Source organism: Salvelinus namaycush, chromosome 3 (genome assembly GCF_016432855.1).
Source record: "Salvelinus namaycush isolate Seneca chromosome 3, SaNama_1.0, whole genome shotgun sequence".
In the NCBI taxonomy this organism is placed as follows: Eukaryota; Metazoa; Chordata; class Actinopteri; order Salmoniformes; family Salmonidae; genus Salvelinus; species Salvelinus namaycush.
In genome coordinates this window covers 17,389,381-17,413,220 of record NC_052309.1, presented here as the reverse complement: position 1 = coordinate 17,413,220, position 23,840 = coordinate 17,389,381, and the positions used below count along the sequence as shown (strand labels likewise).

General features: G+C 43.9%; 1 protein-coding gene across 1 annotated transcript; it reads left to right on the top strand.

The window, feature by feature from the left end:
- The first annotated feature begins 828 nt into the window (after positions 1–828).
- LOC120045034 (histone-lysine N-methyltransferase SETD1B-A-like) lies at positions 829–21,163 on the top strand. Its single transcript, XM_038989860.1, has 17 exons — positions 829–1,018; positions 1,192–1,346; positions 1,637–1,735; positions 2,176–2,446; positions 4,497–4,618; positions 5,567–6,679; positions 8,441–9,181; positions 13,916–14,095; positions 14,242–14,526; positions 14,697–14,772; positions 14,879–15,292; positions 15,413–16,765; positions 16,986–17,152; positions 17,422–17,547; positions 17,658–17,777; positions 17,926–18,063; positions 18,194–21,163. Exons 1-17 carry the CDS (start codon positions 958–960, stop codon positions 18,365–18,367), a joined length of 5,595 nt encoding a protein of 1,864 aa, XP_038845788.1. The 5' UTR covers positions 829–957; the 3' UTR covers positions 18,368–21,163.
- The last annotated feature ends 2,677 nt before the right edge of the window (positions 21,164–23,840 follow it).

The following is a 23,840-nucleotide window of genomic DNA, read 5'->3' as shown; positions in this document are numbered from 1 at the left end:
CCCATTTCAGGAAAATGGCTGCTGAGAGCGCGCCCAGCCCCCTCTCTCTGCTCTCTGTTGAAAGATTCCTCAGCCGTGCCTCTAATAGCAGAAGCTAAAATGGTGCTTCGCTCTGATTGGCCGGTGGAACTGCTAACGTTAACCAGCCAATTACCCAAGCACTGCAAAAAAATATCAAGCAATGGATGGCACATCTCCTCAGCCAACATAACACAAAATATCAAAAAGACAATGAAACAGATTAATAATGCAAAACATGTCGGTTAAAATAAACAGTTACTTTAAAATGTACCCATACTTGGCCTTTGAATATTATACGGGTATTACAGACAATGTGTGTATAAGTTATAATGTAGGCCTAGTCTATAGTCTCAAAATGTATTTCATTTATGTTTTATTTATGTAATATATTGTAAACAGACCCAACATATTTCCTGAGAATTTCCCATAAGCACAGCTCTAGGGTCAGGTTTAATATCCTAAGGCTAACGTTTTCAATCAGGAATTAAAGCGTTATAATGACCCTAGATCTGTGCTTAGACAGAACTTGCGTCGACCTATGTCCATCTTGTTTGCTCTTTGAGTAAAAGTAGGCGGTAGATTCAACACTTATTTCATGCCCAATGTGCGAGCTAAAAAGCCACTATACAACAACTTCAAATATTTACATTTAAATACAATACATATCTTGATTTATTAATGTGTTGTGTGTTTAAAATGGTCCAATAATATTACAAAATGTACGCATATGTAAAGAACCTCAAATCGAAAGTGCGAATGGTATGAGGGGTAGCGAAGCTCAATACTATTGTGAGAGAGACAGAAACCCCAGACTGGAGGCACAATATGTGTTGGCTCGCAAAAAGGGAGGCAGTATTCTTTGAATCATGTAATGTAATCAGTAAGATAAATTATCTCGCCGTTTGATTATTAAAATAAAGTTCGATCGGACAAAACATGTCCAAGCCAGGGGAAAGAAACAGACTAAACGAAGACCATGGCAGAAAGCAGAGTTCAAGTAAGCTTGCTCTTTTTTTCCTTCCTCTGTAATGTCTGTTTCTGTAACTGGGATACGCTTGTAATCCCCGTTTTCCTCCTCATAGTATTTGCAAAGCTATCGCTACAATGTAACCTAACGAGTGTTTGTGCGCAAGTCTGTGTTGCTCTCATCTTCTTGACATTTCTACACAGGTTTGGCAAACGGCATGGACAACCACCATCCCGTTTGCAGTTCGGGGGAGAAACGAAGTCACCATTGTAGAAGTTACAAGTTGATTATTGACCCAGCGTTGAAAAAGGGATCGCACAAATTGTATCGCTATGATGGAACGACTTTTAACATGCCGGTAAGTGTTACATCCGTATTCGAAAAGAGAAACACTTAGCTACATTGTTGCAGTGTTTGCCTCAACGATTGATACGTTACTTTCTGCACATGACACAGTGCATCAGAAGTGTCACTATCCCGTCGTTAAACGCAGTCAAAGGTTTATCCAAACAATTCCAAAAACAAACCTTTTTCATGAATGTAGTGGTTGGTTGTCTGGTGTAAACCCCGTCTTGATCGGCAATCGGGGCGTCATATTCTTCCTGCTTGTCAGAACTTCTGGAATAGTTACATTTTATCGTTCTACAGAACCCTGGGATGCCACCAGTGGATATCGTCCGAGACCCGAGAATCGGTCGTCTATGGACGAAGTACAAGGAGACGGATCTCCCAGTTCCGAAGTTTAAGGTAGGGTAATCAGTCACACCCCCTCTCAGATCTTAACAAAATGTGCCATGCTTTTTATGTTTTGGGGTTATAGCCTTTTCTAAGGTTCCGAAGTTTTAAGTAGCCTGACACACCCCCTCGACATTGTTGATGGAAGTGTCATGCTTTTTATTTAGGATGTAGTTCTCCAGACAGGCAATACATGCTAAGCTATTATCCCTTACAACATGAACACAGTTTGGATGTTGTATGTCAAGACTATTCTATCGTGGTTATTTGGTTTCTCAAAATGTAAACTGCAGATGTCCAAAAATATTATATTTAATCGGGCATAGGCTAGTAAAAACATTTTTGTTGGTCACATTGCAGCCTGGAATTCAGGTTTCAACGGCTTCTGGATAAATGTGATGTCTAAATAAATGTAACATTCATCATTTAATGTAACTATTTTCTTTCTCCAGATTGATGAATGTTACATCGGCCGCGTGCCTCCCAAGGAGGTGACGTTTGCGAGGCTGAACGATAACATCAGAGAAGGTTTTTTGACTGACATGTGCAAGAAATTTGGGGACATAGAAGAGGTGGAAATTCTATACAATCCGAAGAACAAAAAGCATTTGGGAATAGCCAAAGTTGTTTTTGGAACTGTAAAAGCAGCCAAGGATGCTGTCCAGACTCTTCACAACACGTCAGTTATGGGCAACATCATCCACCTGGAGCTGGATCCTAAAGGTAATACATCTTTACATGGGCTATATATATATATATGTGAGTATTTATAAATAATGTGCAATTCATTCTCAGTTGTAGAAACAACATTTATGCATACTTGAAAACTTGATATTTTATTTATAAAACGTCCCTAATTTCATTTTTGGAGGACAACATTTAGTCACGTGTAAAGCCTACGTTTACGGTGGTTGCTTGGTAACCAGAGCACTTTCATCTGAATGTAAGTGCGATTTACCCACGAGCCCACAAGCATCAATAGCGTGTGCAAACTGCAGAACGGGGTTTTCCCGACATGAATACAGATAAAACGCAGTTTGGTTTGGTTTATTTGATTTATATCCAATTATGGCAGTCATCATTGAATTAGTTATAGCTGTTTAATTATTTATGTGCCTGTAATAAACGCCTATAATAGAATTATGCTTGAATTACTTAGGATTTTTTTTTGTAATTCTATAGCAACTTTATATCCGAAATATATTTTTTCTTGATTTCAGCCTATCATTAAACAATATTTTACTTGTTGACATTGGCTGCATTTTACCATGTTAATATTTACCATGTTAATATATTTGTCTGTAGCCATTAACATCAGTAATTAAGGACTTTCGCCTATTTCCCCGGCTAAATGGAATATCGTGTATCATATTTAGAATTTACTCGTATCATGACGCTGTAAGTTTTTTTGCCGTGTTCAAAATAATTGGGAACTCGGACATTTCCAACATCAGTGCGTTCAAGACAACTGGGAACTCTGGGGGGACGGGACGGGACGAACTCGACCTGGGAAAAAATCGTTTTGAATGGTCATCTTTCTAGAGCTCTGTCTTTCTGACCTGAAGATCACTGACTTCATGAGTTCCTAATTGTCTTGGAAGCACCACTATTCTCTTAATCTCTTAAATAGACAGTGGTTCCTCTTACATCAGCAGAGGGTCATAGGGAAAGTGCTCAGTGCCGCATTTCATTTAAACTGGTAGCCTATATAATGAGAGGCTGGAGATCAAGCAGAAAAGGCCTACTGAGTACCAATTTATCATTATAATTTCACCTGCCTGCAATAGTACGCATATATCGGTGACATTGATTTACCATATGCAGATTTTAAATGTACAACTTAAATTAAATGTCACTAGAACATTTGCCTTGTGGAAAACTCCACATGCAGTTTTATTTTATTTTATATTTAATAATATACCACACATTATTGTGTATTTATTGCTGTGAATGATGTTCTTACACACCTCTAAGGTCAGCCTGGCCTCATAGACTAGACATAACACAGTAAATGAAAATCCAGGACACTCAAATTAGTATAATATGTTACTTTTGGTATGGTTACATAAGACAGGAGGTTACTTAAAACGAAAGGAGGGTGGTTGGTTGGGCGTAAAATGCGAAGGTCTAGCAACCCAAAGGTTGCGTGTTTGAACCTCATCACCGACAACATTAGTATTTTAGCTAATTAGCAACTTTGCACCTACTTAGCATGTTAGCAACCTAGCTAACGTTAGCCACAACAAGTTGGAATTTGTAACATACCATACATATTGCAAATTCGTAACATATTGTACGAATTGCATTTGTAACATCATACAAATTGTAATTTGTAACATATCATATGAATTATAATTCATTATTGCTTCTGTGACAGCATGGGCAGTGCCATTGAGGCAATCTCCATTTTGAAGTAGTACATTTTCTTCTTCACAATTGGCTGATCCTGCCTGATGACCCGGTTGGACATGAATCCAACATGCCCACCAAGAGGGACCAGCCAATGAGGTTGGGAGTCTCACCCAATTGACTACATTAAAATGGTGGAAGCCCTCCATTACGCTGCCCATGCAAATACTGCCTTTTGGCCACTAGAGACCTCTATCATTCTCTATGTTCTTAACATACAGTATCATACGAAATAGATGATGGACATCCACAAATTTCACACAACCATATCATACAAATTTTAGTGCCCCGGATTTGCATTTACTATGAGTCTAGTTATTATATATTTCACTTATTGAACCATATCTTAACCTTATCCATCCAGGTGAGAATCGCCTTAGGTACTTCCAGCTACTGTTGAATGGCACCTTCACCCCTCGGACACTTCCGGTGGGAGGAGAGGAGGCCAGACAAGTGTCCCCTCGTAGCCTTGCAGAGGCTCTTCTGGTAAGACCACCACTTTTATGTTGGATGTTTAGTAGCACTATGTTATGTTGTATTTGAGACAATTTGCAAGTGTTCCAAAACAGGCTCACAGGAAAGGTAAGCGTGTTTAATTTGTCTGAACATTCTATTTGATTTACCTTTTCATGTTTGCATAACTACTCTTTCTGCAGTGCCAACTGATAGTCAAGGCCCTGGCCTAGTCCCTTGAACAGATTGTAAAGTTCTGCGCATAAGCCTGGTTCTCTCGGCTTTAAGGAGCTTTGCATTATTGAAAATGAAAAGTGTCCCATAGTCAACTGCAGACCAGCCATTATGAGTTTATTGTATGTCATCAGAAAGGTATTTCAGATGAAGACATAGTTAAGTTAGTAGTTTTTCCAGCTTCAAAGGTTTGTTTGGTGAAAAATGTTGCCCCATTCCTGAATCATTGTTACTGCGCTGTACTCCAGTTAGTCTCTGTGACCCCCAGCCAATATAAGCTGACACCCTTATCTCTAATCCAGTTTATTAGTGCAGCAGGTGGTAAAATGGGGCCCAGGAAGGAATGTTGTCTAGAACCTCTGCCTGCCTGCAGAGGAAAGGGGCAGAGCTGTTGTAAGCCTGCCTTTGAGCCATAGCCTTACTGCACAGCTTCTCCTGCAAGCAATACTCGGCTGTCTTCAGCGGTTTGAATTCATGCATATTGGGAAGTGTCGCAAAAACTAAAATCTGACCCTACATTTTTAGATATAATTATTGGCCTGTTAATTAAGTTAAATCATAACAGTTGCTGTGTGCTCAAGATGCATGAGGTTGCATTATTTTCATTTTAAAACCTGAACTTGATTGTGACATTAAATGGGCAATGTAGCCATGCTGATGGATGTTATATAGGTTTCAGCAGTTGAATGTATGAAGTGCCTTCTATGAGTGTGTTTCCTAAGCAGAGTTTGGTGTGTCCCTCCCCAGGCCTGTAAGCCCCTGCGCCGGCTCTCTGAAAGCAGCTCGTCTGCTGCAGTGGGAGGCATAGTGACCCCCAGCAGCACCGCCTCCAACACCACCCCTCTGTCCCAGGATACGGCCTACTCTAGCCTAAGGCAAGACACTCCGCAGTCCCAGGGCACCCCTCACACCCCGCGCCAGACCAGTACACCCTTCTCTCAGGACTCCAACTATTCCAGCAGGCAGGCCACCCCAGCCTACCAGTCTAGCCGGGCCGAAGGCTCTGGAGGCTACAAGTCTCGCAGACACGAGAGCAAGTTCCAGGATGCCTATAACCGGAGACCGGAGAGACGTTATGTCCATGGCACTGGGGGATCAGGATCCTCCTCCTACCGAGGCAACTCTGAACAGTCTGCCTTCAAGCAGCACCAACCTGCCCCACCTGAACCCCCTCCCTCTGCCTCATCCTTTGCCCACACACCACCTCCTCCTAGCAGTGCCAGCTTTAAGTCTGCCTTTTCCCCCTACCAGCAGGCCTCAATGCCCCTTGCGTTCCCCCCCTCAGAATCTCTGTTCCACCAGCCTGTCCAGCGGGAGGCAGAGTACCGGAGGCACACCATGGCCCCTGCCACTGACTTCAAGCCAGTCAAGAACAAGCCAGCTACTCCACCCATTCCAGAACCCCCACCTGAACCCAAGGCCCACCCCAGCACCCCCCCTGCCCTGACACCAAAGCACTGCCCCCCCTCCCCTGGCACCCCCACCCTGGAGTCAGAGCGAAATAGCCTGGACTCCCGTATTGAGATGCTTCTGAAGGAGAAAAGGACAAAGCTTCCCTTCCTTCCTGGAGGCGACTCATCAGACACTGATGTGCGTATGGTCTGCAGCCCCATCTCCTCCTCTTCCTCTCAGCTGTCCCCCATCCCTCCTTATGGGGGCACCCACACCTCTCGACCCTCTAGCACGGGCCTGGAGGACGTCAGCCCTACTCCCCTGCCTGACTCCGATGATGAGGAGCCCATCCTTGTAACAGGCTCGCTCCTCAAGGGAGTCAGCTCTCCAGACCATCTCCATGGGAAGAACGCCAGTGACTTGAAGGATGGTCGCCTCGGAAACCACACACCCACAGACAAAATGGAGGTAAGAACCAACAGTATCATCCTTACTTTGGGTAGATGCTATGTTTAAAAAGTGGGAGATGGAAACGGGGAACAGATACTCCATTCCATACATGACACGTTATTGGCCACATTAGTAGTATTGCTGTGGAGATGTCTGCTTGCAGCCGGATCTATTTGGCAGCTACAGAGGGGGCACCGGAAGTAAACAGGCTTCAGTGTCTGATAGTAAGCCTGCACTTTCCCTTTTGTTTCATTCTTCTGTCTGTATACTACAAGAGGAAATGGTTTATTCTGGTTTCACAGCAAACAGTGACCAAAACAGTGACAGTTTTTATGGGTCTGTTCCAAACATGGTGACGTTATCAACAACATACCGTGAGTGACACAGAACAGTGTTTTCCCCCTGCCATCAGAACTAGTTGCCTCATAAAGATATACACTTTATACACTCGTCATGTACTTTGAAATCTGTTTCCATTGTCTTTCTGTTTGAATGTCTTTGTGTTTGCAAGCCATGTATTAATCATTTTGCAATAGATTCAAAGCTCGTAGTTGCTAGTTAATTCTCTACCTGGCACGATAACAAATTTCATCCAAATCTCCAAACTGGGGACATGCATCAGAGAAACATCAAGCAAAGTTTTAACCTGACCCCAGGTCAATTTGACAGGCAAAGTAAGTGGCAGTACAATTTTAGGGCATAATAGTCTACCTCTGTTGTTTCAAATAATATTTGATTTAAAAAAAACTTTTGGAAGTAACTCTTCTGTTGATGTGTAAATGGTTATTTTCCTCATGTTTGATACTACTCACTGTTTGTAACTAGCCTGTGCCCTGGTAATAGGAGGCCCACACCCAGGGCTGTGACTGGGAAACCTGACTCATTCTTCTGTTGGGGAATAGAAAACACTTTCACTTCCTCTTTCTAACACTCATGGGAGGAGTTACCAGGAGCTGTTAGGAGCTGTTAGCTCCATTCAACACTCAACTCACCACTTCCTGGTTCTGTTGAGCCTGACAACCCGGATTGGCTCACATCCCTGTATATTTTATGTTATCACAAAGCAAACAGTTCAATAATATGGGCAGTTTGGCACACACAGGCTGCTCCCCAGGCTTTTTCAGTCTTTGTGGTTTTGATTGTTTTATGAATCCTGATTTCATTGCCACCCAGATATGATTTATCAATGAAAGCTAAGTTGTTACTGAATCTATGACCATAACCTGGTTGTCTGCGATAAAGTTTTTTTTTGTTAGTTTCACACGGCTATTCAAGGACATTGAATCAACAGTTGTGTTTTTTGTAGCCAAGAATCATGTATATATTTGATTAAACTTGTGCTAACACTTGAGCTGAAAGTATTTAGACTTGGCTCATCCTTCAAATAATAATTATTATGATTTATTTTTATTTTTACAATTATATTTAACTAAGCAGGTCAATTAAGAACAAATTCTTATTTACAATGACGGCCTACATCGGCCAAACCCGGTGTATGTCGGTGTAATCAACTGTTCATGATTTGAAAGATTAGGAAATAACCACATGCTGCTAAATTCTAATAGTGCCTTTTTAGACACTAATATCAAGGTTAGTGTTAGACAGCCTGTGTTTGGAATTTAAAGAAGGGGCTGGCAGAGTTTGCTATTTATTATGATATTATAGGGATTTGTACAGAAGCTAGAAACTTTGCTCATTATGTGGATGCTTCCTATATGACTATCAGGTCATGTAGTGTAGAGAGATGTCCTGACACCTTGTCCTCTCTCTCCCACACAGAGCCATCAGTCCTCTGGGGAAGACATGGAGATCTCGGACGAGGACGACATGCCAGGCACGCCCACGCACGGTGGCGACTGTGTCAAGGGAATTGTGGTCAACTCTGCTGTGTCCCCCATGCAGTCCATGCCCCTCCCACCCCCCGGCTTCCCCCCTCTACCCCCTCAAGCGGGCTTCGGTCTTCCACACCACCTCTCTGCTGTCCCAGGCTCACACCTGGCACCTGGAGTTCCACACCCCATGCTGCCTCACCTCTACCCCCATGGCATGGTGCCTATGATGCAGATGGAGCTGATGAGCTGCCTGCCTCAGTGGGGCAGCGTTCACATGTCCTTCCAGATGCAGACCCAAATGCTGAGTCGCATGGCCCAGACCCGGGGTCCCTACCCCTACCCACACTTCATGACCGCAGGAGGGGCGGCTGCAGCCGGGTCAGCAGCCATGCAGTTTGGCGGTCCCTACCCACCCTTGTCAATGAGTAGCACCCCAGCTGCCAGTGCAGGGGGCCACAGGCAGCAACCCTGGCCCCACCCCAGCATGCCCAAGTTCAACCCTGCTGTTCCTCCACCGGGCTACGAGGCTAAGGAAGACCCTCACAAGGCCACCGTGGAAGGGGTGCTGCTGGTCATCGTCAAGGAGCTGAAGGCCATCATGAAGAGGGACCTCAACCGTAAGATGGTGGAGGTGGTGGCCTTTAGGGCCTTTGACGAGTGGTGGGATAAGAAAGAACACTCAGCCAAGGTGAGTCATTCTCCTATCTAGTCTCACTACAGTCTCATGTGAGCGTGTTTGTCAATTCTGAGATTATGTGGAATATTTCATGAAGCACAAATCGAATCCAATTTTTTCATTGCATGCACATTTTTAGCAGATGTTATTATGGGTGTAGCGAAATGCTTACGTTCCTAGCTCCAACAGTGTAGTAATATCTAACAATACTCACAAGAATTGATATTAGAATTGATATATAAATATTAGGATGAGCAATGTTGGAGTCCGGAGTATAAATATATACACAGTACCAGTCAAAAGTTTGAACACACCTACTTATTCAAGGGTTTTTCTTTATTTTTTGTAGAATTGTAGAATAATAGTGAAGACATCAAAACTATGAAATAACACATAAGGAATCATGTTGTAACCAAAACAAATCAAAATCTATTTTAGATTCTTCAAAGTAGCCACCCTTTGCCTTGATGACAGCTTTGCACACTCTTGACATTCTCTCAACTAGCTTCACCTGGAATGCTTTTTCAACAGTCTTAAAGGAGTTCCCATATGCTGAGCACTTGTTGGCTGCTTTTCCTTCACTCTGCAGTCCAACTCATCCCAAACCATCTCAATTGGGTGAGGTCGGGTGATTATGAAGGCCAGGTCATCTAATGCAGCACTCCATCACTCTCCTTCTTGGTCAAATAGCCCTTATACAGCCTGAAGGTGTGTTGGGTCATTGTCCTGTTGAAAAACAAATGATAGTGGGACAAACCAGATGGGAAGGCGTATCGCTGCAGAATGCTGTGGTAGCCATGCTCGTTAAGTGTGCCTTCAATTCTAAATAAATCACTGACAGTGTCACCAGCATAGCACCATCACACCATCTCCTCCATGCTTCACGGTGGGAACCACACATGCGGAGATCATCCGTTCACCTACTATGCATCTCACAAAGACACGGCGGTTGGAACCAAAAATCTCTAATTTGGACTCATCAGACCACCGGTCTAATGTCCATTACTTGTGTTTCTTGGCCCAAGTAAGTCTCTACTTCTTATTGGTGTCCTTTAGTAGTGGTTTCTTTTCAGCAATTTGACCTTGAAGGCCTGATTCACACAGTCTGCTATGAACAGTTGTTGAGATGTGTCTGTTACTTGAACTCATTTACCAAATAGGGCTATCTTCTGGACACTACCGGTCAAAAGTTTAAGAACACCTACTCATTCAAGGGTTTTTCTTTATTTTTTACTATTTTCTACAATGTAGAATAATAGTGAAGATATCAAAACTATGAAATAACATATGGAATCATGTAGTAACCAAAAAAGTGTTAAACAAATCAAAATATATTTTATATTTTATGTTCTTCAAATAGCCACCCTTTGCCTTGATGACAGCTTTGGACACTCTTGGCATTCTCTCAACCAGCTTCATGAGATAGACACCAGGAATGCATTTCAATAACAAGGTCCTCTTCTCCGACAATGAATCCACACATAAAACGGTCAACCGAATCGTTTCTAGTCATCTCTCCTCCTTCCAGACTTTTTCTTCTTTGAACTGATATGGTGATTGGCATCTAAACTTTCATAGTATTACTATGACAACCGACAACACAGTTCGTCTTTCAATCAACCACGTGGGTATAACCAATGAGGAGATGGCACGTGGGTATCTGCTTCTATAAACCAATGAGGAGATGGGAGAGGCAGGACTTGCACCGCGATCTGCGCCACAAATAGAACTGACTTCTATTTTAGCCCTTGGCAATGCAGACGCTCGCAAACAGTGTGGGTGCAATAATATAGATGATCTTTTTGGCCTTCCTGTGACATTGGGTGCTGTAGTTATCCTAGAGGGCAGGCAGTGTGTCCCCGGTAATGCGTTAGGCAGACCGCACCACCCTCTGGAGAGCCCTAAGTTTGCGGGCGGTGCATTTGCCATACCAGGCGGTGATACAGCCCGACAGGATGCTCTCAATGGGCCTGTAAACTTTGAATAATATAGATTTCTAAAATTATTTTTCAAGGCTCGCTCACACGATGTGAGCGGTGTAGTCAGGGTATTATTCTACAATGTAGAAAATAGTATAAATAAAGAAACTGTATGTGATGGGATGTATAGAATATTTACTACAGTTGAAATCGGAAGTTTAAATACACCTTAGCCAAATACATTTAAACTCAGTTTTTCACAAATCCTGAAATGTAATCCTAGTAAAAAATCCCTGTTTTAGGTCAGTTAGGATCACCACTTTATTTTAAGAATGTGAAATGTCAGAATAATAGTAGAGTGATTTATTTCAGCTTTTATTTCTTTCATCACATTCCCAGTGGGTCAGAAGTTTACATACACTCAATTAGTATTTGGTAGCATTGCCTTTAAATTGTTTAACTTGGGTCAAACGTTTCGGGTAGCCTTTCACAAGCTTCCCATAATAAGTTGGGTGAATTTTGGCCCATTCCTCCTGACAGAGCTGGTGTAACTGAGTCGGGTTTGTAGGCCTCCTTGCTCGCACACACTTTTTCAGTTCTGCCTACAAATTTTCTATAGGATTGAGGTCAGGGCTTTGTGATGACCACTCCAATACCTTGACTTTGTTGTCCTTAAGCCATTTGCCACAACTTTGGAAGTATGCTTGGGGTCATTGTCGATTTGGAAGACCCATTTGCAACCAAGCTTTAACTTCCTGACCGATGTCTTGAGATGTTGCTTCAATATATCCACATAATTTCCCTTCCTCATGATGCCATCTATTTTGTGAAGTGCACCAGTCCCTCTGCAGCAAAGCATCCCCACAACATGATGCTGCCACCCCCGTGCTTCACGGTTGGGGATGGTGTTCTTTGGCTTGCAAGCATCCCACTGTTTCCTCCAGACATAACAATGGTCATTATGGCCAAACAGTTCTATTTTTGTTTCATCAGACCAGAGGATATTTCTCCAAAAAGTACAATCTTTGTCCCCATGTGCAGTTGCAAACCGTAGCTTGGCTTTTTTAATGGCGGTTTTGAAGCAGTGGCTTCTTCCTTGCTGAGCGGCCTTTCAGGTTATGTCGATATAGGACTCATTTTACTGTGGATATAGATGCTTTTGTACCTGCTTCCTCCAGCATCTTCACAAGGTCCTTTGCTATTGATTTGCACTTTTCGCACCAAAGTACGTTCATCTCTAGGAGACAGAATGCGTCTCCTTCTTGAGCGGTATGACGGCTGCGTGGTTCCATGGTGTTTATACTTGCATACTATTGTTTGTACAGATGAATGTGGTACCTTCAGGCATTTGTAAATTGCTCCCAATGATGAACCAGACTTGTGGAGGTCAACAATTTTTCTTTTGATTTTCACATGATGTCAAGCAAAGAGTCACTGAGTTTGAAGGTAGGCCTTGAAATAAATCTATAGCTACACCTCCAATTGACTTAAATGATGTCAATTAGCCTATCAGAAGCTTCTAAAGCCATGACATAATTTTCTGGAATTGTCCAAGCTATTTAAAGGCACAGTGAACTTAGTGTATGTAAACTTCTGACCCACTGGAATTGTGATACAGTGAATTATAAGTGAAATAGTCTGTCTGTAAACAATTGTTGGAAAAATGACATGCACAAAGTAGATGTCCTGACCGACTTGCCAAAACCTATAGTTTGTTAACAAGAAATTTGTGGAGTGGTTGAAAAACGAGTTTTAATGACTCCAACCTAAGTGTATGTAAACTTCCAACTTCAACTGTATATCTGTAGGACAGAATAGTGTATATATACAGCAATAGTTAAATAATATGGCATTGACTAAAATACAGTATATACATATGAAATTAGTAAAACAGTATGTAAAAATAATTAGTGACCAGTGTTTCATGTCTATGTACATAGGGCAGCAGTCTCTAAGGTGCAGTGTTAAGTAACTGGGTGGTATCCGGTTAGCAATAGTGATTAAGTTCAGGGCAGGATACTGGGTGGAGGCCGGCTAGGGATGGTTATTCAACAGTCGGATGGCCTTGAGATAGAAGCTGTTTTTCAGTCTCTTGGTCCCAGCTTTGATGCACCTGTACTGACCTTACATTCTGGATGATAGCGGGGTGAACAGGCCGTGGCTCGGGAGGTTGATGTCCTTGATGATCTTTTTGGCCTTCCTGTGACATCGGGTGCTGTAGTTATCCTAGAGGGCAGGCAGTGTGTCCCCGGTAATGCGTTAGGCAGACCGCACCACCCTCTGGAGAGCCCTAAGTTTGCGGGCGGTGCATTTGCCATACCAGGCGGTGATACAGCCCGACAGGATGCTCTCAATGGGCCTGTAAACTTTGGGTTACCTAAAATATACTGTATCTTTATGCTAATGGTAGAGTGTGGCCATTGTTGCTTGGATACAAAAGAATGTTTTGGAGGAAGGCCTCATTTAAAACTCCTGGAATGTTTTGAATAAGAAAAGCTCAGCTAACCTTGAATTTAACCTTGAAGTTGAATGCACACTAGCTATATAATGAGTGAAGATTTATTTGAATGTGTTGAAATGATGGACACTGGTGAAAACAAGGTAGGCATATCAGAGCGATATATTTAGAGTTTGGTTAATTGAATGAGTTTGGTTAATTGAAATGGATGAAATATTTGAGTGCAAAGGACAATGCTGTGTTAACTGGCTAGGTTGTTAACAATTTAATTGTAATGACATGACTATTCTAGCCAAGGATTCTCCTGCATTATTGAGCCAGATAGCTAACAGGCTTTCATATGAGTCCATGTTGTTGTTCATCCTCCAGGCGTCCCTGACCCCGGTGAAGGCTGGCGAGGGAAAGGAGGAGGAGAAGGAAAAGCCCAAGCCCAAAGAGACCATGGGCTCCAGTCTACTGGAGAACTGGAACAAGGGTGAGGGCCTTGGCTACGAGGGTATGGGCCTGGGCATCGGCCTCCGAGGAGCCATCCGCCTGCCCTCATTCAAGGTACCTCCAGACACTTTTAGGATTGACTAAGAATATGTCTAAAGGTCTCTGTTACTTTGGAAAATAGTTATATAATTTTATGTTTGGCAAAGTGCATTTGCCACAAATCCGTGGGAGAGATTATTAATGTGTTTGTGTGTGTTCAGGTGAAGAGGAAGGACCCTCCTGATGCTGCCTCCACTGGGGACACTAAGCGAGCGCGGCCCTCCACGCCGGTGGATGATGAGCTTGAGGACATAGCAGAGCTCCCAGAAGATGTGGCCAGTGTGGACGAGGACAGCGCAGCTTCTCGGAGACGACATGCCCGGCCACTGGAGCTGGACAGTGAGGGAGAGGAGAAGGTAGAGACCTCTGGAAAGGAGGAGTCCCTCTCCGACAGGGAGGAGGAGCCTGACGAGACGGAGGTCTCTGACATGTTGTCGTCGGCCAAGGTGAGCTGTCAGTCAAATTACCTAAAAATGGCCTAGAATGGGAGATGAAGTGTTGACTACTACAACCTTCAACAGGTGCTTCATCTCATTGGGAGAAGGCAACCTGAGGCATCATACTGTAGAACCATTTTTTTATAAGAGCTTTTAACCTCTGGAATTGAACCTTTCAGGAGAGTGAAGAGGATGAGGACGAAGATGAGGCAGCCTCATCCAGTGACGGTGAATCATCTGAGTCGTCGGATGAGGGTAAATGATGTCAATGACCGTAGTTAGTTATTTGGTTCTCTATGTGTAAACGCTGCCTCTGTAAATGTCCTATCTTTGTGTTTCTTTCTCCTCCTCACTCCTTCAGAACTTGCCAGTTCTGCATCCTCTAAAGTCGACTTTGACTCGTCTGCGACTGGGGACTCCTCCGAATATGATTCCAGTTCAGAGGAGGAGGCAGAGGAGGAGGAGGCGGCGGTAGATGTGGAGAGTCTACCGGATAAACAAGAGGACCGTGTTCGGACTTCTTCGTCCTCCTCCTCTTCATCGTCCTCATCTGAGCAAGAGGTGGAGGTGGAGCCCAAGGCCCCCAGCACGCCCCTAGTTCCTCCCCCAGAGGATGAGCCCTCAGAGCTGGCTGGTTTAGATGAGGACCAGAGGCCTAGGGAGGGGCTGAAGCTCAAGCCCAACCACAGAGCCCTCAGTGAGGGGGAGGAGGCAGCGGAGCCTGGCCGGACCAGCCTGGAGGACCTCCGGCCCCCTTCACCCAAAGGAGTCCCAGGTCTTAACCCTCTCCTATTACCTAACCACAGAAGCTTCATGTTTCCGTTTCCATTTCAGATGTTGCACTGCATATTGCTTTTAACTGACAGTTTGTCTTGACATGTTGGTTGTCTTTCAGCTGAGGAGCCAGACATTGACCTGGGAGTCGCCATCCCTGTATTTAAGATGGATCCCCAGGACGATGTTACTAACCTGCGGCCGCCCACGCCAACAGGCTCCCTGGCTGACAGCGACCAGGACACTCGACCCAAGGCCCACACAGAGGACGAGGATCTCCCCTGTACGCCAGGTAGAGGGGCTCCTGCATCCCTGGAGCCCGACACAGCCCTCCCTAGATCCCTAGTAGTCCCATCTATGCACTTTCCCCCTACCCCGGCCATGGAGGGCCACTCCCTCCTGCTGCCTCCTCCCGGCCCCCTGCCGGACCTCCCCCTCCCATTTCGGGCCAGGCTGTCCACAGACGAGGATGTGCCCCGCACCCCTGGCAGGGACCTGATGGTCCGGGCAAGAGGCCTGGATAAGTCCCAGATCAGCACAGAGAACGTGCCCGTCACACCTGACAGTGATGCTCCTCTGACTGGCAGCAGCCTGGCCAGCCTCAGCTCTCCCCGCATATCCGGCAGCCCCTTCTCCTACCCTGCCCAGTCTCCTGTCCTGAGTGCAGGTATCCCCCGAACCCCCGGCAGAGATCTGACCTTCACTCCTGTCTTCTCAGACCACACAGCCCTGGCTGTTGGCCTGCCCATCCACTGGAAAGCCTCTTCAGAAAGCCCACTGTTCAAGGAGCCTCCACTCAGCACCCTGGTCAACCAGACCCTGCCCCCCGACTCCCTCCAGGGAGAGGCCTTAACCAGCGTGCCAAAAGACCTGCCTGCTGTCCCAGTCTTAGACCTCCCCGTGCCCCCTGACGCAACCCCACCTAAGAGGAAGCCTGGGCGACCCAAGAGTAAAAAGGCTGCAGGACTGACCTCTCCTCAGACTGAGTTTATGGAGCTCTTGGTGACTCCTACCTCCATGCCCCGATCGTTGCCTCATGATGCCCAGCTCAGAGAGTTCTCTGCAGACATGGCTGCTGCAGCCGCTCTTCCTGACATCCCCAGCCGCGCTGGGCTAGACTCCTCCACGGTGGGCCTGGACTTCAGGGAAGGGGAGACGAAGCTGCATACGGTTCTGCCCCCTGACGACCGGTTCCTCCCCTATGAAGAAGAGGAGCGTGTGCAGAAGCCTCCCCGTAAGGTGCGGCGAGGGTGGGAAGAGCTGCTGCTGGCCAGCCACTCCCCCGTGACCACGCCGCCATGGCCCCACTACTTTCCTCGCTCAGAGTTTGAGGAGATGACCATCCTGTACGACATCTGGAACGACGGCATCGATGAGGAGGACATCCGGCACCTGCAGGTCACCTACGACAAGATGCTGCAGCAGGACAACGGCAACGACTGGCTCAACGACACGCTGTGGGTCCAGCACCCTCATATCCTTTACTACTGGCCGGTACTAATATTACTGCCAGTTACTGCTAGTGCATTACTAAGTGCTGTTCCTTTAGTGTCCCTTTGTTACTGGTCTTTTAGTTTTGCTCAGTCATCATGCATTTTAAAAAGTAGTAAATTAGAAATGCTTGCTCATGGTTTTACCAACACAAGGTCTTACCTTCTCCAAAAGCCTTTTTATTCCCTTGACTCCTCCTGTACCTACCAACATCCCGGCGGTGAAGAGGAAGAGGAGGGACGATGGCATGAGGGATCACATGACTGGCTGTGCCCGTAGCGAGGGCTACTACAAGATTGACAAGAAGGACAAGATCAAATATCTCAACAGCAACAAGCACCTACTGGAGGAGGGGCCTGTAGACATGCAGGTGGGTTTTAGCAGAGGGTGGGTTTTAGCAGAGGGTGGGTTTTAGCAGAGGGTGGGTTTTAGCAGAGGGTGGGTTTTAGCAGAGGGTGGGTTTTAGCAGAGGGTGGGTTTTAGCAGAGGGTGGGCTGGTGGGCTTGAGTTCAAATCATCAATGGTGTCTCTGTTCATCTGTTTGTGTCTTGATGGGTCTGTGTTTGTCTAAAGGTGAAGTAGGAGCTTGTGGAGTAGAAGCTCATCTCTTTCTCTCCCTTCCTCCATCTCTCTCTGCAGGGCATGAGTATTCCCGCTCAGCCCCTAGTCTCCACCAGAGCTGGCTCTGAGCGGAGGTCTGAACAGCGCCGCCTGCTGTCCTCTTTCAGCTGTGACAGCGACCTGCTCAAGTTCAACCAGCTGAAGGTACCAAAGGCCAAACACAGCCCATACACAACTACTGTTATTTTACACTGTACGTGTGTCAATGCAATACTGTGTCACTTCAATTTGTCCTTTTTAACACTCTTCCCCAGTTCCGTAAGAAGAAGATTCGGTTCTGTAAGTCGCACATCCACGACTGGGGCTTGTTCGCAATGGAGCCAATTGCTGCTGATGAGATGGTGATTGAGTATGTGGGGCAGAACATCAGACAGGTGAGTAGAACAGGTTATGTACAGATGGGAAGCATTCTACGAATGATCCAACACCACTAACATGCACTTTGTGCCGGCTGCAAAACATCATGCCATGCAGGTGAGTGTTAAGCAGGCTGAGTATAAACCCATCCAATCCTGTGTCTAGGTGATTGCTGACATGAGGGAGAAGCGTTACGAGGACGAGGGCATCGGGAGCAGCTACATGTTCCGTGTGGACCATGACACCATCATAGACGCTACCAAGTGTGGCAACTTCGCACGCTTCATCAACCACAGCTGCAATGTAAGTGTCTCTTCTCCTCTCAAGAGCTGGAGCAAATCGTAATCAAGTCAATGTCAATGAATCAACCCAGTTTCACAGTGCTAGGCTAGCAAACACATGGATGCTAACACCACTGTGTTGTTCTTCTCAGCCCAACTGCTACGCTAAGGTGATCACAGTGGAGTCACAGAAAAAGATTGTCATCTACTCCCGACAACCCATCAATGTCAACGAGGAGATCACCTACGACTACAAGTTCCCCATCGAGGATGAGAAGATCCCCTGCTTGTGTGGGGCAGAGAACTGTAGGGGAACGTTGAACTAACGTTAGCCCCTGGCCAAGGGGCAAACCTCCCAGAAAACAACAAGCACTGTCCCAACAAACGTTGTCCCCATTCCCTGGACACACACACAGAGACGCCATGCTAAAAACACACGGACAGAAGAGGAGTGTTGGAAGAACCAGGGATGAAAACCAACCCATCTTCTGGCTACGGTGCAGCTACCTGTCTGGGACTCTTTTTATACGCACAGATATTAACTCAAGATTGTTTACGATTCCAGGTGCTCTTTAAAACAGAACTAAACATGGGTTTTCTAATAGTCTCCCAGTGACCCTTGAATTTTCACAACGCTGTACCATCTGGCTTCCTGGTGCAGCACTCTTAATTGTCCCTCTTCCATTTAGCATGGTTCCCCTTTCTGGTCTTAGCTTGTACAGTTTTACCTACTCTTTTCATAAGCTTTATGGAGACCACGTGGTATGTAACCCCCCCCCCCCCCCCCACACACCTACATTAAGCTGCTCATTGATACTGTTGACACGCACAATGAAAACACTTGTCGCTGTGGGAGGGACACTATTTTCACCATGTGGTGGTCATAGTGGCACAGACAGGAAGTAGGATTGGGGCCCTGAGAAATGGGTTTGCTGCCCAAGGAGAAGCCTGCGTGGATGCCTTCACTTGCTTAACATCCCTTTGTTTTTATGGTAAATGCAAAAAACATAATTTAAGCTACAGAATGGTTAATTCTGTCATCCACAAACGTGGATATCACTGGAGATTAATCCACACCTGCTCATACCAGCAAATAATATAGAGTATGCTGCTGTCTGTTACTTTATGCAAAATCAAGGAATATGCTTTCAGAGATTTACAAATGGTATTAAGGTTTATCCAAGTAGTTTTTCCATCATTTCTGTTTTCACTCTTCTTACCGTCTTGTCTTCCCCAAAAACACTACATGTTGCCCTCTGTAGATCATATTGTGGAAATAGGGAATGGGGAAAAGAACGCAAGATGGGTACCGTAGAAATGTATTTACACAGTTTAACCTTTGCACCGTATTGTCATGTAGTATAGTGTTTCCAAAAGCGACCATGGGCACATAATTCCTTCCATAACAAACTTAGTTATCACTGCACAGTGAGACTGCTGATCGAAGTATACAGATTTTATTGAAACGCTTTGAATTTATGATGCCTTCACATCTCCAACATGACATCCATCCACGACCAGACTGCTTGTTGAGGTTCACATGTAGAAGGGTTATAAAACGGATTCACCACTTAAAAGACTGCCTGTCCTAGGAAACGGTTCAGATCAGTACAGCTGTACAGTACAGAATAGCGATTCAAACTCGAGTACTTTTTAGGTTTGCATACTTTTCTTCCTGAAGCTCATCCAATGCTGTCTGGAAACCAAACCGATCCCCACTGCATTTCCAGTGTTATATCTTGAGAAAAGCATTTACTCAATGCGCTATAAAGATGACAACATGACAATAATAGTAAATATAGGTGAAACCTATCTAAATGGAACTCCAATGTTCTCTATGAAAGCACACAGACTGCAATTAACAGGAATTATTTACATTATAGAGACTTTGACAAAAGCCTTGGAATGGGATGTGGCTAGAAAATAAGTCAGTTTATGAATTGAAGTTTATTGTAAGTGCCATATCCATGTGTACGCGTCTGGGGTGTTCATGACTACAAGGCAAAAGTGTTTCTGAAAGCTGCCGCTTGCAACTGTGTTAATGCGCATCCACTTATGAAATGCTGTCTATTTTCACCCGTGTGAATGTGTTTGTATTGTGTGACATGAATGTGTACGTGTGTTGTTTTCCCTCACTGTTTGGTGGTGTTGATGACAGGTTTAGGTGTCCTCACCTCATGGTGCTTTATCAGCCCTCACTGTACAGATAGCTCAGTATTCTACTCACCATACAGAAGTGTTTCTAATCTAAAACAATTCATCAGACCTCACTCTATCAAATCATCACCACACTAACAACCTCCAATCTTCTGTTTGTGTATGTTTGTCACGTGGTTATTGTCTCTTGTCATTCAGTTTCATGAATCATTAATGTTTGTGAATGCACTAGAGGCTTGCACTTCTGCATACGCCCTCCTAGCCAATCAGAACTCTGAAGACCAAGTCATTCATTGCTTCTCATTCAGTTGGATAGCTTATACATTTGTTTAACAACCGTGATGTTTATATTGTACAGGATCACTTGTATAGAGGACCTGAAGTTTTTTCTTTTTCATCACATGGAGAATACGTAATGATGCATCTTTTCTTTTTTAAACAAAAAAGACTGAGTATTTAATGTTGTATTTTCAGGGATCCGTATAAAAAAAGGGTTGAATTCAAGGGTTGAATTGTTTATTTAAAGCAAAGGTGCATCTTGTACAGAAAAAAAGATCTCCACTTCCCTTTGAAAGATTGTTTCTTGTAGAAACGTCTTCATTTTCTCTGCCCATTTCTTTTGTAATCTTAAAATATATAAATACTTTAACTGTGAATATATATATATATATATATTTTTGTTCCTGGGGATTTGCTACAGAAATACAACTCTTAGAGATCTGTGTCAGACAGAGCTGGTGAATGTGGAGCTGGTGGCAGTATTTTCAGCTTGTGTCAAGCTTTATTTTTATTTTCTGTTGTAAATTCTATGAAAACTTGTTTGCAGTGTGGAGAAGGGGAAAAAACATTATGGTGCAGAAATGGCATAGGAATAGGGTGGAATCATCAGCCTGTTTCTCATGTCTATTACACAAAAAATGTATGAAAAAGAATAATGGGAAATAAAGGCATTTTTTTTCAAACGATTACAAGTTAATTTAACTAAATTGAATACATTACATTTCAGTGTTCGGACAGAGCAATTACTGGATGATCCAGTTTATGTACAGTAAACTGACACAGGATGTTGGATACAGGTTCCTTCATGTTGGAAACCTCAATGGAGAACACATGTATAACTTCACCCATGATGAGCAACATGAATAAACCAACATTCAGAAATGAGGAGACACTGTCCTTGGATAAACAATGGCCTTGTGTCTGTGTCAGCTACAGTTTAGTTCAGGACCAAATTATGTGATTTCTCCCCCATTTCAAGCAGTCAGGCAGTGTCAACCAGGATGCTAGGAACTTCGACTGAGTATGACATCAGTCACTTTATATTATCAATAGCATCAAGGTATGGTCAGTAAAGAACATCAATACAAATCAAATTTTATTGGTCACATGCACCGAATACAACAGGTGTAGACTTTACAGTGAAATGCTTACTTACCAACATTGCTGAGTTAAAAATACATATTTGCTAAATAAAAGGAAATAGTAAAACAAAAACAATAACGAGGCTATATACAAGGAGTACCAGTACCGAGTCAAGGTGCAGGGGTACATTCTTATCTTCCATGACATAATACACATTTACCTACACTACCGTTCAAAAGTTTGGAGTCACTTAGCTTTTCCTTCAAAACAAGGACATTTCTATTTTTTTTGTCCATTAAAATAACATCAAATTGATCAGAAATACAGTGTAGACAGTTAATGTTGTAAATTACTATTGTAGCTGGAAAAATATTTTTTATTGAATATCTACATAGGCGTAGAGGCCCATTATCAGCATCCATCACTCCTGTGTTCCAATGGCACTTCGTGTTAGCTAATATAAGTTTATAATTTTAAAAGGCTAATTGATCATGAGAAAACCCTTTTGCAATTATGTTAGCACAGCTGAAAACTGTTGTGCTGAGTAAAGAAGCAATAAAACCGGCCTTCTTTAGACTAGTTGAGTATCTGGAGCATCAGCATTTGTGGGTTCGATTACAGGCTCAAAATGGCCAGAAACTAAGTACTTTCTAATGAAACTCGTCAGTCTATTCTTGTTCTGAGAAATGAAGGCTATTCCATGCGAGAAATTGCCAAGAAACTGAAGATCTCGTACAACGCTGTGTACTACTCCCTTCACAGAACAGAGCAAACTGGCTTTAACCAGAATAGAAAGGAGTGGGAGGCCCCGGTGCACAACTGAGCAAGAGGACAAGTACATTAGAGTGTCTAGTTTGAGAAACAGACGCCTCAAGTCCTTAACTGGCAACTTCATTAAATAGTACCCGCAAAACACCAGTCTCAACATCAACAGTGAAGAGGCGACTCCGGGACGCTGGCCTTCTAGGCAGAGTTGCAAAGAAAAAGCCATATCTCAGACTGTCCGAAAAGATTAAGATGGTCAAACGAACACAGACACTGGCCAGAGGACCTCTGCCTAGAAGGCCAGCATCACAGAGTTGCCTCTTTACTGTTGACATTGAGACTGGCCAGTTTTATTGCTTCTTTAATCAGCACAACAGTTTTCAGCTGTGCTAACATAACTGCAAAAGGGTTTTCTAATGATCAATTAGCCTTTTAAGATGATAAACTCATATTAGCTAACACAACGTGCCATTGGAACACAGGAGTGATGGTTGCTGATAATGGGCCTCTGTAGATATTCCATAAAAAACCTGCCGTTTCCAGCTACAATAGTAATTTACGACATTAACAATGTTTAACAATGCTTTTCTTTCAAAAACAAGGACATTTCTAAGTGGTATAAACTTTTGAACGGTAGTGTACCTTGTAAAATATAAAGGACATTTAAAACAAACCTGTTACTCACCAGTGTGAGAACCTGTAATAAACAGGAAATAATTTTCCAATAAACAAGCACAGCACCTCAATAGGTCTAATTAAAGTCAAAATAAAAATCTAAGAGGCAGGGCTTAGGGTGGGAAAGTGAATGTCAAGCTTTTTTCCCCTTCTGTTTGGTCAGTGGAGTGTCATTGCCAGTGGTCTTTAATGATGAATGTCACATAACGGGACATTGATGCGAGGAGAGCATGGCATCTCACAGCTGAGCACAAATGCCCTCAAATGGTAAGGTCAATCCTTTTATTTAGAAAACAAGTAACAAGTTAAAATGTACAGTATCTGAGTGAAACGTTAGCACTGTTCATTTTTCCAATGTATTTTTGTACTATATATCCTTGCCAAGTGGTCTGCCTATAAAAGGGCACCTGTCGAAGAGACAGGTATACAGTATGTGTATAGGCCTAAAATCCACCTGCTGTCGCTCTCAGATGCAGATGTATGATGTAATAGGCTACTGATGCTTGATATGGTCTGACTAATAAATCTTACATCTTTTGTTTCAGCATCACTGCCAAGATGTAGATTTCAATTCCTTAACAACTTCCAGGGCTCCCCTTCTTCATCAGCAACACACATCTCATCTTAATCCCCTGATATTTGGTCACAATGGCTGAGGAATTTCCTTGACATATGCCAAGACTGATGAAGCATGTATTGCCTAGGCATGTGTCGGTAGGCCTATTTATCCTATGGTCTCAAGTTCTCTGCTACCACTACAGGCCTAACACACAACAGGCAGCTATCCTTCATGGTACAATTTATTTGGCATTTAATTAGATATACCTCTACCTCAGAAAA

What these genes read in the sequence shown, in the direction of transcription:
- LOC120045034 (XM_038989860.1), top strand. Translation starts at nt 958, where the DNA reads ATGTCCAAGCCAGGGGAAAGAAACAGACTAAACGAAGACCATGGCAGA. An exon ending in GAACGACTTTTAACATGCCG is followed by an intron (nt 1,347 to 1,636) that starts GTAAGTGTTACA and finishes ATCGTTCTACAG; the next exon opens with AACCCTGGGATGCCACCAGT. An exon ending in GCTGTGGGTCCAGCACCCTC is followed by an intron (nt 16,766 to 16,985) that starts ATATCCTTTACT and finishes CTCCTCCTGTAC; the next exon opens with CTACCAACATCCCGGCGGTG.